Source organism: Amphibalanus amphitrite, unplaced genomic scaffold (assembly GCF_019059575.1).
Source record: "Amphibalanus amphitrite isolate SeventyFive unplaced genomic scaffold, NRLGWU_Aamphi_draft 000053F_arrow, whole genome shotgun sequence".
Classification (NCBI taxonomy): Eukaryota; Metazoa; Arthropoda; class Thecostraca; order Balanomorpha; family Balanidae; genus Amphibalanus; species Amphibalanus amphitrite.
In genome coordinates this window covers 1094210-1109595 of record NW_024881549.1, presented here as the reverse complement: position 1 = coordinate 1109595, position 15386 = coordinate 1094210, and the positions used below count along the sequence as shown (strand labels likewise).

Here is a 15386-nt window from a genome sequence, read left to right as displayed (position 1 = left end):
GGCTCTGGGCTCATTGACCCTGCTCTAAGTATTTGTAGTCAAGTAGCTACCCCAAACTGTGCTATTTATGGGAACGGTGCAAAGGAAAGATGTAATGTGCTTAAAGCCCTACAGGCTACAGTGCAGCCTCATTCATGGTGTCAAGTACTTAACCACTGGCAGATCTGGAATCTTCAAGGGCAATCTCCATTAGTGTGTGCTGAGTGAATGTGTTTTATACATTTGTTTCTTTAATTGAGGGTACCTACTGATTGAGAAGCTATAGATGCATGTATTTTAGAAAATTATTCAGATGCATGTATTTTAGAAAATTATTCATCTGTTTATCAATTGAATGCCTAATGTGAAGTCCAAGTAAAAAAAAAAATAACATGACCTTACCTTCGCTGGTAACCTGCCACAGCCTACAACCTACAACCTATTACCTGGGCCCTGTTTCACCGGTGATAGCAGCACGCTGCTTTTACACGTGTCAAATTGGGTTTCCATGGAAACATCAACAGGCCCATTGCTCCAACACTACCACAAGTGTGACGTCAGCTCGCGCAATTTGATAGCAGCGTGGTAGCAGCATCCCGTGAAACACCGCCCTGCATTCTGCAACCTACTCATACTGGCTACCAACCTACATACCACTCGGACTTGATCTTCTTCATAATGCCCAACATTAAAAGTTGAAGTTAAAACTCAATCTTTATTACAATCAATCAATTGCAATAGGAATGCTGTATGAGTACGTAGGTAGACTTATTACTTACTAAATACACTTATGTGACTAGAGTGTAGACTATATATCACTGCAACTTGAAACCTTTTTAGCTATTAATGATATGGGTAGGGGCAGGTAGGGGTAGGTATGCCTGGGAATGCCTGGGAGGGTATGTTGGGTAGGTATGTTTCTTGGTATGTTTGCCAAATCAAAATGTTTGCATATGCAGAAAACAGAAATTGTGATTGTAGCATGCGTGCCATTTACGTTGCATGTCATTTGCTTCCATATAGAGGTAGCAAGCCAAAGTTCTGCTATGAAGGGAAGTATGCATGATGTTTTGTGCTTTTGGCTATTAGACAATTATTCTCTTGTTAAAAGTTTATAAATAAAAAATTATTTGGAAAATTTCATGAAGTATCTGCCTGGCTACCATATGGCAAAATTGGAGCGTATTTGCCTATTTAGTATGTTGACGTCATGATTAGAGACTACTCGTTGAGTAGTTGCGAGTGCGTCTAGCGGCTGGTAGGGACAATTATGAGACAGGGCTGTTCACGACGTCGGTTTATGTGGTTTACATAAACTGCCCTCGGGGCACGTTCCCGGCTGTGACGTCACATGGCGTTTACGTTTACGAAACACGAGTGTTTACTTAAACAGTGACAACTAATAAGCAGTTGAGAAGATATTGTAAAAGGTGCAAAGAAAAGATAATCTGATGGAAATATGTCCCATATCATGACATATTGCAAGAATAAGGACAGTTTTCATCACAAAATACCCATGACGCTAGACGCTGGTTAGCAGAGAACGATGCTCAAAATAGGTCTTGAAATAATAAAACCTCCCATTCCAGTCCTCTGCAACCCGTACAGGGTTATTTTGAAACTCATTTACCCACCTACCAGCCCCTGAACTGTCCGAATTCAATTTTCCTAACTCACAACTCGCCTCACGAGTTTGCCGCACATCGCCATCATTGTCACATAAACGCGTTTACGCGCTATGTTGATGCTCTGAGGCATCAACCGCATAAACGGTTTACGGCGGAGGTCTGACGTCATTGACGAGATGTGACGTCAGGATCAGGTCGACGCTGATTGGTCCTTCAAAAAATAAACATGTTTACGGTTTATTAAACGGGATAAACCGACGTCGTGAACAGCCCGGTTGCGCGCTATATACAAACTGAATTATCGCAAGGCTACTAAATCAAAATGTATTTACGCATTGGTATCTTCGGTCTTTGTTATTGTTTGGGCTGGCTGGCTGCCAACAGGTCAGGTGTGCGTTTGTTATTTATTTTTGTTTTCGACAGGAAGACAGCTCACATTTGCGAAGAGATTACCTTTTTGACATTGACACACTCAGAAGATTGGTGGAAAATGTGACAAGATTGAGATATTTAAAGATTGAGATGAGGAGTGAGTGAGCGTTGGTTATTTTATTTTTTGTTTTCATCAGAAGATGGATTGAAATTTGTGATAAATAGGTATTCCAGAGATGATTGTACCTAAATGAAGATCCGAGTTGAAATGGAAAAAAGCAAGAGAAAACAGGGATTATTATTGTTACGGTAGTTTGGTTATGATTCTGCAAGCACCTTTGTCATAACCTTAAGTACGTATTATTGGGTTTGCCAAGCAGTTTATCAAGGTGTTCATGGATAGGCTTATTTTCAAAGAATAACAGTAGACTCCTGATGTGTGGTATGTGATTGACGAGCTGATGTTATCTGTTCTGTCATGTGCATTGATAGTAAATACGTGCATGCTTGGACCCTGGCAAGGTGAATAAAAGCATTCATATTTCCTAATAATGAATAATGTTGCTCTCTCTTCATGACTAATGATATGTTATGGAAGTGTAATGGGGTCAGAATGAAGTCAACCATAGCTCATTTTGAAATGCATTTCCTGCTGGCTGGAAGCTGCACACACCACATGTAAAACTGAAATTAATTCATTGGTTTTGGCATAAAAATAACAAAGATTATGACAATCAAGATTTGGAGCTTGGAAGGAGTGTTCAGTGATAGAATTCACTAGTGCTGATAATGGTCTTCCAGAGTCTCAATTCCTATTCTGGTTGCAATGCACAAACTCTGATCCACCTCGACACATTCTCACAAACAATTTTCAGCTCTCACAGATGTATTGAAACACTGCACCATTTTCAATGCATGACAGGCAGGTAGGCACTATCATTGATTGAAGCAGGACCTTCAACAGCAGACATTAAACCAGGAAATACAAGCTAGCCCCTTCATATTGATATTCAATTATGGTACATCTCACAAACATCAGAAGGTAGGTCACTATGTTCTTTGCTTTAATCATAGAATATTGACATTAAATATTGATATTGAATAATAATATTACACTTCCATTTTAGATGATGTTTCATTAACTAAACATATAAATAAATTATCATTATGAGCGTGGGCACAACATCAAACTTGGTGCCCAAAGCAGAAAGCTCGCCACTCAGCATGCATGAGTCAAACTTTAATTTCCGATTAATCTGACAAAACACATGGTTGCAAATATCAATAACATCTTAAACTGAAGATGAACCAGTTACATATACTATGTGAACATAACTAAATTAGAACATGGTAAATCCAGCATGAAGTTTGCATTCTGATTCAATCAAACACGGTCTACAATGATCCAGCTGGGATAAGGGAAACCAATTTCCCATACCTGCTACATTGCATGATTAAATCGAGACATCCACGCATTTCAATGGCACATGCACTGTACCACACTTCTCAAAATTTAATGCAGTGCTTTAATATTGCCAGCCGTGTGGTTCAAGGGGTGTGGTTAAACGCGTTGAACCACACGGCTGCTGACGTCACTATCAATTACAGTTGTGAGCTTTTTGGCAGGTATGGAAAACACCTTCCAGCCCTAAGGCCGGGAATTCAATAAATGTCACCTCGCTTTTTTAGCGAAAAGCACCTCGGGCCTAACGGCCCTCGGAGTTTTAAAAAACCTCGGTGACATTTATTGAATCATCCCGGCCCCGGGCAGGAATATATTAAACCACCAGTTGGTATTCATTCATTGGCGATATGATTTATATAGGTGCACTTCCATACCTATCTATTTCAATTTATACTTGCGACAACAACCTCTTGCTACTTGACTTTCAATTCATCTTTGAATATTTTCATCTCGTCACATTTTCAATCAATCTTCTGAGCGTGTCAATGGCAAAAAAGTAATCTCTTCGATATTATGAGATGTCTCTTCCTGCCGAGAACAAAAATAAATAACAACCTCACACCTGTCGGCAGCCAGCCAGCCCAAACAATAACAAAGACCGAAGATACCAATGCGCAAATAGAATTTGATTTAGTAGCCTTGCGATAATTCAGTTTGTATAAAGCGCGCAAGCACTGTCTCATAATTGTCCCTACCAGCCGCTAGACGCACTCGTAGTTGCTACCAAATTTTTAATTTTGGTTTACATATCTGGCGCCATCAATACAAACAAAAAGTACAAAAAAGTACACACGTAAACAAGAAAACACGCCACTGACACTCACCCCGTGTGTAAAAGAACGCGCATAGTATTTTACACCACTGAAAAACATAGCAATAAGGGGGCACACAGGGGTAAATATTTCTAAGAATCTCCAAGTGGCTGCAGAGTGCAGGCACTGCAGGCTGCACCAAAGCGCCATATAGGTACCTACTAACTGTGCACTCTAATTCTGCAACACCGTGTAAGTACCTTCGCTAAATAGGCAAGTCGAGTAAAGTCCACTATCCGTAAAACCTAAATCCACATTCACTGTATTTGACTTTTGACTATGCTGGTGGTCAGTTGGCAGAGCATTAGGTGTGGAGGCAGAGCCAAATTCCAGTTAGGCTGAACCTGAACACCCTCGCAACTGCTGTGGCCAGTGACGACAATGGCACACTTGTTTTGAAGAATGTAGATGCTGATCAAAGTTTTGTGTGTAATGGCTAGGTACATAATGGCTTATTCACTTCAATCAGTTAAGTTTTGAAGTAACTATTCTGAAACAGCATCTGCATCATAAAATCAGCCTAAACAAAGTGTGAAATTTGCAATGCTTTGTTCCCATGTGTGCAATTAATGTCTAAGTTTCCCTGCGGTCGCTCGCGAGTGACCGCGGAGACACAGGAAGAGCCACGTGCTAACCAGAATGCTGCTCTTGCCTGATTGGCTGCCAGCTAAGCTCCACCTTTTTGCCACTAAGGCCACAGGCGCAGACAGTTGAACAGGGCCCTGGTTTGAGTCACTTTGTCAGTCTCGCTTAAGTCGCTTTGACAGGCTGCGCCGCTTGGAAGGGCACATGAAGCTTTCGCATTTAAATCATCCCGTTACCTGGAATTGGCCTGATAGGATGGTAAGGGTCTGGGTCTGCGCACAGTGCAACAAGCTTTGCTTAGGGTGGGCTCCGGCTCTGTGACTCTGCCTAAACATTTGATCAATTCTCACCTGGTGGGGTTCACCAAGCCTGACAGACCTAATGATGGCCAAGGATGGCTAAATTAATTAAAAGTACTGTACACATCATTTATTTGCAAATGGTGCTCTTTCTCTCTCACACCTATCCTATCTCCCTCTCACTTTTCCAAAAGTACACATCATTTATTTACAATTGGTGCTCTTTCCCTCTCACACCTACCTCCCTCTCGCTTTTCCATTCCAATTCTTTATGCCATGCTGACTGAGTGGTATGCAAGCTGATTTATAGTTTATTCTAATCTAGACCAAGCCTGCCCCGTGGCTCAGTTGGTAGAGCGTTGGACTCCTGGTCGGTACCTACCTAGTGAAAGCCCAGGTTCGAGCTACTGACCTTATGACACCGATATCAAATTTCCGAGATATACATTTTGTGCATACTGTTTCCCTATCAATTACTGAAAGTTTCAAAGTGGTCAGTCACTCGGTGTACTTTGACAGGCATTGAAGCTACTTATGAGGTGAGGTCATGATGTGACCTGGTGACCTGACCTCATGTAACCTTGATCTGAAATTTTCACATAATGTGCAGAAAAGATGTATGATAAGGTGTACCATCCCCCGATCGGACGCTAGTGCACTCGCGCAGAATATTAACCCGCGCACCGACGGGGGGGGGACGGATATCCGCCCCCCCCCTGAGGTTTTTCGCGAATAGCGGGAAAACCGCGGCGCGTAGCGCCGCGAAATTTGGTATGACTATAACCTCATCAATTTTACACATGGTGTGCAAGTTTGAACTTCCTACCTTTTAAGGTCAGGTCACCAGGTCACTTTGAATGACCCAACCTCAAGTCACTTTTTTGCAACTTTGTCACCGTGCCACAGCTACAGTAGATGTCGGAGGCCTTTGAAAGTCGCAGGATATTATTAGGTCATTAGCAGCTACAATTTGTATATCTCGGAATTTTGATATCGGTGACCTAAGGTCAGGTCAATTTCGCGACCTCCCCATTATAAGTCAATGGGGGAAAAATCAACTCCCTGTTTTTACCACTAAAACGGGTCGGAATGGCCCCATATACTTTACATGACTTCATATACGATCAACCTTCACTACCTTGAGGTCTGTTTTGCTGTTGGGCAGCTGTGAGGTCATGTGACGTCATCAAAGGTCACCAAAGGTTTTTGGCCAATAACTCCGTACAGGAACAAGATACAGACGCGTGGATGGTCTCATTGTGTTCAGCTCGTCAAGACGCATCGAATGATATACATGATGACCTCGAGGTCACGTGACCTGAGGTCAACCTTTGACCTTGACCTTTCGAGGTCAACATATATATCATTCGATGCGGATTGACGAGAGGATCACGATGATGCCCTTAGTTTGTTCCTATCTCGACTAATTCGAAAGGTATTCGAGAAAAACTCTCTCCATATCTAGCGCCGCCATTTTGACTTTTTCGACCCCTGTGACGTCATCTTTGACCTGACCTGAAAATGACCTTAGTAAAAATTGTAGATCTTGGCCGTGCGTATCCGATGCCGTTTACCGCTTGTCGCTATCTTGCTTCGTTCTCGAGATCTCAGGGGGGGGGGGCGGTCATCCGCCCCCCCCCCCCCGTCGGTGCGAAGTTGGCGCAGACCCCCGTCGGTGCGCGGGTTAATGTGACGGTGACGCTGGAATATTTTAGGTAATTACGAGACACGGGATATTCGTACGCGTAAGTCTGTCCTGTCGACATTGTGTCGACATCGAATCGACATTGTGACGACATTTATACGACGTCGAGCTTATGTTATATCGACCCCGTCAACATCGAAACAATGTTGTATCAACATCGAGGCTATGTTATTTACAGTCACCGTGATCGAGACAATGCTGTATCAACACCGAGGCAATGTTGTACAATGCTGTCCCGTTAATATTGATACGATGGTGAAATTCAGCTTAGTATCAATGTCGAAAGTGGCTAATAGAATGACATCGACACAACATTGTTGTCAATGCTGATGCATCGATACAATAGGTATTGATGTGCCACTAGGGTGATCTGGGCCTGTGCAACAAGTTCTTCGTTGCTAGTTTCCGATGCTGTGAATCCGTCCATTCAAACATTTGAGATGAATTTATAAAAAAGCTTTATGTAAAACTCGATATGGACGGACACGCTCGCACATGCATGAATGTGCACTTGAGGCTCAATGAAGCAGAGGGTGCTTTTCTTGACCCCGCCTGGATGGATAAGATACCGCATATCTTGATAATGGGAGAGCCGCGAACGCTTGAACTGATAACCGAACTTCGCAGCGGGTCAAGGCTGACACTGACTCGGGTTTTACAAGCGCCGCGTTACGTCTAGACGGTATCGTCATACACTCATTGGCAGATGAGAGATAAGCACTCTATCAAGATCACGCGCACCAGTGCTCTAAGATAGCTCGTTTTTAGCTCGGATGGTTTGCAGACGTTCTGGTGTGCTGACTGCCGGTGTTTGAGGTACTGCTTCTTTAGGATACGGCATTAGGTAAGATAACCTCCCATTCCAAAATACTTTCCGTCATTTAAATCGATTCATGTATGTACAGCTTGCTGCTTTATAGCTAGTTTGTTCCACCAGTAACTCATTTTTTTGTACTGTCCACTCTTACATTTGGGGTTTTGAATTTGTCCAATGCGTTAATTTTTTCTTCTATTTATTTATTACTCGTCCACGTATTCAGCTTTTGGCTTTTCCAAAAATGCGTTATTGAACGCCATGGGAAAGTAGGTGGAAGAGTACAACACATGCCTACCCCAAAAAATGTGTCTCCAGAGTCCTTGAAATTTTTGTCAGTATTTATTGCGCGATTGAAAACAAAGCTCTAATTAAATATTCAAACACACGCTAAGCTCCATCTTTGCGAGGCAAATAGCACAGTTTCATGACTTTGGGGAGCTCTGAAGGCTTATCACCCAAATGTCCTCGAATCTTTGCCCGGATCTTTTTATATTCGTGACACTGCTCGATCGGTGGGGCTGATTTTTGTCGTCTCACCGGCTGTTATGCTAGAATTTTACTGTTTATGTTGTAAAGATAAATGTTTTTGACGAAAGTACACGGTGGTCGTTTTTGCACGCATGGTTTTTCATCTTTCCCTGCGTATGTCTGATAATGTTATAGCGACCCAGATAAGACAGACCGCCAAAGCGTGATAAGTAATCTCACCGCAATAAAATAAATTATCTCTGCAGCTACGCCCACGGAGTAATTACTTGAAGCCTCCCCAGCTACGCTGATGAGTGATGACTCGTGTGACCTTTGGCGGGTCGCCATTGATTGGTAATGTGTTATACTAGTTGTAGTAGTATTGGATGTCTAGTTTTAATTACGATCGTTTGGTTCTGAGGACGTGTGCGCGTTGCCGGCAGCCGCGCTGAGGTGCGGCCATGTCGACGGGCGCTGAGGATGCCGAGGTGCGGGTGGAGCCGGTCCCCGAGCCGGACGAGCCCGAGCTGACCGGCTGCGGCGCCTCCATCTGCTGCGACCCGCGCCGGCCCGTCCACCGGTTCATGGTGCTGCCGCTCATCTGCTTCATCGGATTCGGTGAGCGGTGGGCGCTGGCGTCGGCGGCAGGGGGAGGGGCAGTGGAGATCAAGTGGGGAAGGGCCCGCTGAGACAGTGATAGGCGACCGCCGAGACTAAGCAATGCATGTTTTCATGTGATAAAGCTGCTTTGGTTTATGCGACACGATTGGAAAGGTCAAGTTTTTAGGAAGCGAATCGTGGAACTGGTTTTTAGTTGTTCTGGATGTAAGGCATGTTTCTCGTTTTAAGCTGAATGCCCCAACTGCGTCTCGGAAATCTAATTTATCTGTTAAAAATTGTATATACATATTAAATTGAAAAGTTAATGCAACGGCCGACGGCCGTGCTAGAGGAGATCGTGCCTCGTGACTTTACAAACAACCCACAATGACCGCCGTTACAGGTTCGTACTTCTGCTACGATGGCCCCGGCGCTCTTCAGAATGACCTGAAGCGGGACATGGGGATCAACACGTCGCAATACTCGCAGCTGTACGCCTGGTACTCGTGGCCCAACGTGGTGCTCTCCATGGTCGGCGGCTTCCTGATCGACCGGTGAGCGGTGCTCAAGTGCCGGCTGTTAGTTGAAGGATAGGCGGTTAGGAATGCTAGGCAGATGTTTTTGGCGAAGAATACAGTTATGTGAGGATATGGTTATTGGTCATATAAGGACTTTCTAGATACTTAGCTGTTTGACCCTATCGTTGACTTACCGATCGCCTTTTCCGGGCTTATAACAGATCCAGCCCTTCGGCCTTCGGTGTTCAGACCTTGTGTGCACTGTGCATCCATTTATTCCATACCCCGGTGTCGCCGACCCCCGCACTGACGCCCCGTTTTGTCTCTGTCGGCAGGGTTTTCGGTATTCGTTTCGGCGCCATCGTGTTCTCACTGTTTGTGTGTGTAGGACAGGTGATTTTCGCCCTGGGTGGCATCGTTGACTTGTTCTGGCTGATGGTTGCCGGTCGGTTCGTATTTGGGTACGTAATGCGTTGGAGCGGGAACAATTACACACTAGAGCTTATATTAAATAGCTAGTTGTAGGCAGAACGATACTACGCGACAAAATAAATAATATAAATAGCAGAACTCATTTTCTACTGGCTTTTGAATATGATTCAGTCATTTTCATGAATTTGCTGACATGCCAAGGAGGATAGGACCTGGGAAAGGATAAGCTTCAATTTGGAAAGCTTCCATCACTTTACTGTACATTGTGTGTATCGTTGCAGCTCCACGAAGCGGGCGTACCCACTAACGCTGCCTGCCCCACCCACAGTATTGGCGGAGAGAGTCTGTGCGTGGCCGTCAACACGTACGCCGTGCAGTGGTACAAGGGCAAGGAGCTCAACATGGTGTTGGGCCTGACGCTGTCGGTGGCCCGCGCCGGGTCCACCGTCAACTTCAACGTGATGAAGCCGCTGTATGACGCAGTCTCGGAGAACTTCGACGGCTACAAGGCCACGGGCGTCACGCTCATGATCGGTGAGGCCGCTGTCGATAGTTAGCACTGCGACGCTTTACCTCGTATTCCACTCAACTCTCTTCAACAGCTCTCAACAAGTGAACAGCTCTTCAGGCTACATGGCTAGGACTCGTCCGCTGTGTAACACCAGCCCGAAGTTTGGTGACTGTCTGTGGCTGTGTGCCCCTGACCTGAGTGTCCCGCTCCGCGTTCACCCACAGCCGGCTCGGCCACCGTGCTCTCGCTGGTCCTCTCCATCGTCATGTGGTACTTCGACAAGCGCGCCCAGATCATCCTGCGGCGCGACGAAGGCAAGACTGGCGAGGAGGTGCACATCACCGACGTCAAGGACTTCCCCATCAGCTTCTGGATGCTGACCACCATCTGCGTCTTCTACTACTCGGCCATCTTCCCGTTCGTCTCGTTCGGACAGTGAGTTTGCGGGGAACGCTGTTTAATTCTCCTGTCGTTTAAGAGTACTGTTGTATCCGCCAATGTTAACGTTTTATGAAAATGGAAAATTTACCTTCAATGGCCTCTGGATTCCGTAAAAATAACTGAATTCTGTCGATGTTCACAGGGTGTTTTTCATCCGCAAGTTTGAGATGTCACCCGCCGAGGCCAACTCGTGTACGGGTGTGATCTACATCATCTCTCTGGTGGCGTCTCCGATCATCGGCCTGTCGATCGACTTCACCGGCCGCAACATCCTCTGGGTGATGGCGTCCGTGCTGATGACGGTCGGCTGCCACGCGCTCATGGCCTTCAGCTTCGTCAACCCCTGGGTGGCCATGGTGAGTAACGTGTGGGAAAGTAACGAGTCTTAGGCTATGACAGCCTTGGACTCTGACAGTCTGGTGCAAGGCTAGTCTGTGGTCGTCACTGCAGGCAGGGTCCAGTCATGCATTGCTATCTATTTCATAATCCGGCGGCAATGATTACAACCATCCTTCCAAATCAGATGGTTTCGTCTTCACTGTCAGCATTTTGGCTGTTTTGTGACAAATATTCACAGGTAATACTTCACATAGGCTCCTTTACGTTCCACCTGCACAAAAATTAAAAGCCGAAGACAATATCCGGACTGCAGCTGACCGCCTTTTGGCGTTTGAATCACATGTGCTGATTTCCTCATGGCTTGACAACGCGAAATTCATACCTAGCTTCAGGCATGGTCTTAAAACTAACCCTATCCCCTTCAATTATATCGCGATTTTAAGATTAGCGTGCTTATTTCTGTCCCTTGTATCAGTCAGATAATGATTTAAGGTGATTGCCCCGTTTGCAATCGCGCTACTCAATCAGTACGGTCGTTGATAAGCTTTTATCTGGAGGTGACTTACTTACCGGCCTACTGGCAAATCCTAGGTGTGTAATTGGCTCAACAGCTAGCCTTCAGCCAAAGCTTTGGCAAACGATGGGGGAAGATATGTGGCGAAGTGTGTCTTTAGGGAAAATGCAATCATAATAGCTACGAAAGCGACATAGATCCTTGGAGCTTTCGTATCTTTCGATAAACCGTCATATTTTATCCTATCCCATCAGGCAGAACAACTTACGACCTGTGTTACCAAGTATGCTATATCGTAAATCTGCCTCTAGCGAACTCTTGAGAAGGACTGACTGAACTTTCACTGGGAGGTTGTTTCTGTTGGGTCGATTTTATACGCTCTCTGACTCGCGCCGCGCTCCGGCCGACAGTCGATCCTGGGCCTGGCCTTCTCCATGCTGGCATCGGCGCTGTGGCCGATGGTGGCGCTGGTCATACCCGAGCGGCAGTGCGGCACCGCCTACGGCATGTGAGTACCGGGCCGGCGGGCTGCGGTCGCTGGGGAGCCCCACACGCCTATGTGAGGAGCGATGTGCGCTGCGCTTTGCTGTTCTTGTGTTCACTGACCGTCGGTTGTCGATCACAACTCTCCGTGGTGACCTAAGTTGTCCGTTCGTTCTCGCCACAGTATGCAGTCGGTGCAGAACCTCGGCCTGGCACTGGTGAACATGCTGGGCGGCACCATCGTGGACAACAGCGGCTACCTGGTGCTGGAGGTGTTCTTCCTCGCCTGTCTCTGTGGTAAGTGGCCAGGGATGGGATTATCGTCGCCGGTGCCAGCATACAATCGGCCATGACAATTCTAATCTGTTATCAAAAAAGGTATGTCGTTTGTGCTACCTTATCAATTCCGTTCCGTGGGTAAAAGTTATAACGTTCACACGGAAAGAGCAGACGATCATTTCATTATCAGTGGGAACATGTTCCGCAATCCGCACCGTATTGGTTATCTAGCAGTGCCATTCCTGTCATATGTGTGATTCGTCACTTTTTTATGTGTGTAATGTGTATCGTATGTCTTCTTGGAGTTATTTTTAACGAGTGTCGAAACACCAGAAAATGCCTGAAGATGCAGTTGAGTGTGTCGGTGCGCGCAGTGTCGCTAGTGGCCTGCATCGTGATCTGGGTGATGGACGACCTGAAACACGAGGGCTACCTGAATGGCAGCCGCGCCGTCAAACACGCGATCGAGCAGCGCCGCCGTAAGACCCGGGGCACTCCGTCCGTTCGCCGCGGGATACCGTCTGTCTGTCTGTCTGTCCGTGCCGCGGGGGTGCCGTCCGCCCAGTGTCTGTACATACCCGCGTCTGTCTGTGCGTCTGTACAGCCACCATGATGGCGGCCATCGTGATACTGGTGCACGACGCGGCGCGCGGCGGCTCGCTCAACATGACGCCCGGGCAGCGACGCCGCTTCGACGCCTGCTCCAAACGGTCAGTGAGACGCACTCGAACACATAGACGTCGGACCCATAAACACGACCATTCGTCATAAAAACACGTGCTCGAACACATAAACAAACACACACAGGCACACAGGCACCTGCACAAACACATGCATTATTTTCAGGAAGGGGTGGGTGATGGTGAGATCATTAATCTCAAGTCGTGAAGAAGCGGGTTAACGGCTACGAGGCCTTAATTTATTAACGTGTCGAAAGGTTACCCACCACATCCAATGTGTGCTCAACCATATTCATATGATGTACAGGGTGTCCACATAAATTTGATACTCAGGTTTTCTGACATAAAATCTAAAACAAACATGTCATGTCAAAAATTCAAACAACGTTGTATTTCAAATCGAATGGCAAAACGAACGATATCCAACATAAACGGTTACACTCAATCGTTCATTCGTTGCAGCCCCTCAAAGTAGGCGCACGATATATGGTTGTAGGCGCCATCCTGACGGACCACCTGTGACACTTGGGCATGGACAGCAGTCGCACATGGTTAATCGTTTGCATGGTTAATTGACTGTCTCTTTCGTTTCTGGCGAATGTAAATCCTAAATGGATGATGTAAGAAGGCAGGCTTCAGTGGCAGACCTCGCTCAGCCCGCTCCGTGCAGGTTATCGGACAGGTGGAGCGGTCCATCACGGATAGACCGGAGAGGTCTGGGTGGCACCGGGCTCAGTCTCGGACTGAGACGGATCCCTTTGCCGAACACAATCTTGCCAAAAACCTGCGTTTTCTTCCATTTAGGATTCAAGTTTGACAGAAACGGACGAAAGAAACAGTCGATTAACCGCAAACTGTGCGACTGCTGTCCATGCCAAAGTGTCCCAGGTGGTCCTTCAGGGTGGCGCCTATCACATATCGTGCGCCCTACTTCGAGGGGCTGCTACGACTGAACGGTTGAGTGTAAACATTTATATCAGGTATCGTTTGTTTTGCCATTCGCTTTGGAATACAACGGTATTTGAATTTTTGATATGACATGTTTATTTTAGATTTTATCGCAGAAAACCTGAGCATCAAATTTATGTGGATACCCTGTAGGTATATCGTCGTGTCTGTCGTTCGGATCTGTCCTCGTGGGGCGCTATCGGTGTTATACAACTGAACCGAGTCTGACGCCATAAGAGGCGCTCGTTGCCGGGATGTCGGGCCGGTATCCGTGTATGTATGTGCCTCTGGTCTGGTCGGGAGTCTGCCCCGTGTCCCGTGCTGGTCCGCCGGGGTCGTCCGCTCACCCGTGCTGTCGGGACCGGGCTGTTGACAGCGCGCTGAGTCGACCCGACGACACGGAGCCGCTGGTGACTGAGGATGACCAGCCTGAACAGCAGTAGCGGTCGCAGGTCAGGTCAGGTCCAGGACAGCACACACGATGGTAAAGCAGTTGACTTTTTATGGTCGTTGCTATGACTTCAACCGTTTTGATTTTTTAGCGATTTTGCAACGTAGCACAACAAACCTATTTTTGTATCATTTCGAATGACATACGACGCTGCAACTTCCTCACTTTGCTGCCACGCACTGTTTTCGGATTTCTCGTCAGTCTGCATCTCTATTCCCATGTTTCGATTCGTGCTTGCCTCAGCAATTTGACGAGCATACCCCGGCTACTGATAGACGTTGGATAGACTTTAAGTGACTGCATGCATCAGAGACAAGCCACTGTTTGTATCAGTATTTTGACGAGCTGTCCCGACCACCGCAGAGGAGGCGGAGGAGAAGGAGGCTAGAGAAAAGTCTGAGAAACCCGAGAAGTTCGGCGTCGACAACCTAGCGCTGGACACGACCGCGCTGTAGGACGGCGCGGTCTCCAGTCACCCACCGATGGAACCCGGCGTCGAGAGCGAGGGCCGGCGGGCCAAACTGCCAGAGTTGGCCGGGGCCGGGCGGGAGTCCCGCCCCGCGACACCAGGGTATCTGCTCAACAGGGGAGTATCTTAGCGGGAGCCCTGTAACTCCCTCAGCGTGCCTTGCACAACTATCGAGGGACATCAAAGACATATAAGCTGGGTCGAGGCCCTCTTAGTTATCAATCCCTGTTATGCTCATGGATGCATATTTTAAACATACACATGTAATCATTGCAATCACATGTACATAATGATTGCATCTTCATACCTGCTTATCGCATGTGAAATGTGCTCGTAATGCTCGTATTTAATGTATAATGACGCATTTTATTTTCAATGCTAGCGTGTTTTATGCGAATAAAGGCTATGTTGTACTCGGATCATGCATGCGATTCAAACAGTTTTCAGTGATACATGAATTTCCTGTTCAGGTTCTTGGACTGTTCCATTCCATTATACCGATTCAAATTGCCATTTTTATCATGGATGAATTCGCTTCTCCCTCATGGGGACTTGCCCTGATTATATGTTGTAATAAATTTTACACTAATA

The 15386-nt window shown here is 46.5% G+C and overlaps 2 protein-coding genes across 16 annotated transcripts in view; one reads left to right on the top strand and one right to left on the bottom strand.

Moving 5' to 3' along the window:
• LOC122377984 (mitochondrial translation release factor in rescue-like) overlaps positions 1-4037 on the bottom strand; it is a 5943-nt gene extending 1906 nt beyond the window's left edge. The window contains exon 1 of one of the 8 annotated variants that reach the window (XM_043358666.1): positions 4000-4037. The gene's annotated coding sequence lies outside the window, so the exon portion shown is untranslated. Of the gene's footprint in view, positions 1-381; positions 404-633; positions 959-1613; positions 1670-3999 lie in introns of those variants that run through there. The other 7 variants (XM_043358665.1, XM_043358667.1, XM_043358661.1 and 4 more) reach the window with 7 other exon arrangements.
• On the top strand, positions 1966-15386 carry LOC122377983 (major facilitator superfamily domain-containing protein 1-like). 8 transcript variants are annotated; one of them, XM_043358655.1, is made up of 12 exons: positions 1966-2332; positions 8574-8748; positions 9134-9284; positions 9584-9709; positions 10009-10214; positions 10416-10626; positions 10775-10988; positions 11896-11993; positions 12153-12265; positions 12852-12957; positions 14252-14327; positions 14690-15386. In XM_043358655.1, exons 2-11 carry the CDS (start codon positions 8592-8594, stop codon positions 14316-14318), a joined length of 1449 nt encoding a protein of 482 aa, XP_043214590.1. In that variant the 5' UTR covers positions 1966-2332; positions 8574-8591; the 3' UTR covers positions 14319-14327; positions 14690-15386. The 8 variants fall into 8 exon arrangements, with proteins under 8 accessions (XP_043214590.1, XP_043214588.1, XP_043214589.1 ...); XM_043358654.1 differs by lacking the exon at positions 1966-2332 and adding an exon at positions 4148-4448; XM_043358657.1 differs by lacking the exon at positions 1966-2332 and adding an exon at positions 4148-4448 and having other exon boundaries at positions 14252-14332.

Coding starts and splice junctions, on each gene's coding strand:
- LOC122377983 (XM_043358653.1), top strand. CDS start 8,592: ATGTCGACGGGCGCTGAGGATGCCGAGGTGCGGGTGGAGCCGGTCCCC. Junction 10,989..11,895: donor TCAACCCCTGGGTGGCCATG/GTGAGTAACGTG, acceptor TCCGGCCGACAG/TCGATCCTGGGCCTGGCCTT. Junction 12,266..12,621: donor CTTCCTCGCCTGTCTCTGTG/GTAAGTGGCCAG, acceptor CGGTGCGCGCAG/TGTCGCTAGTGGCCTGCATC.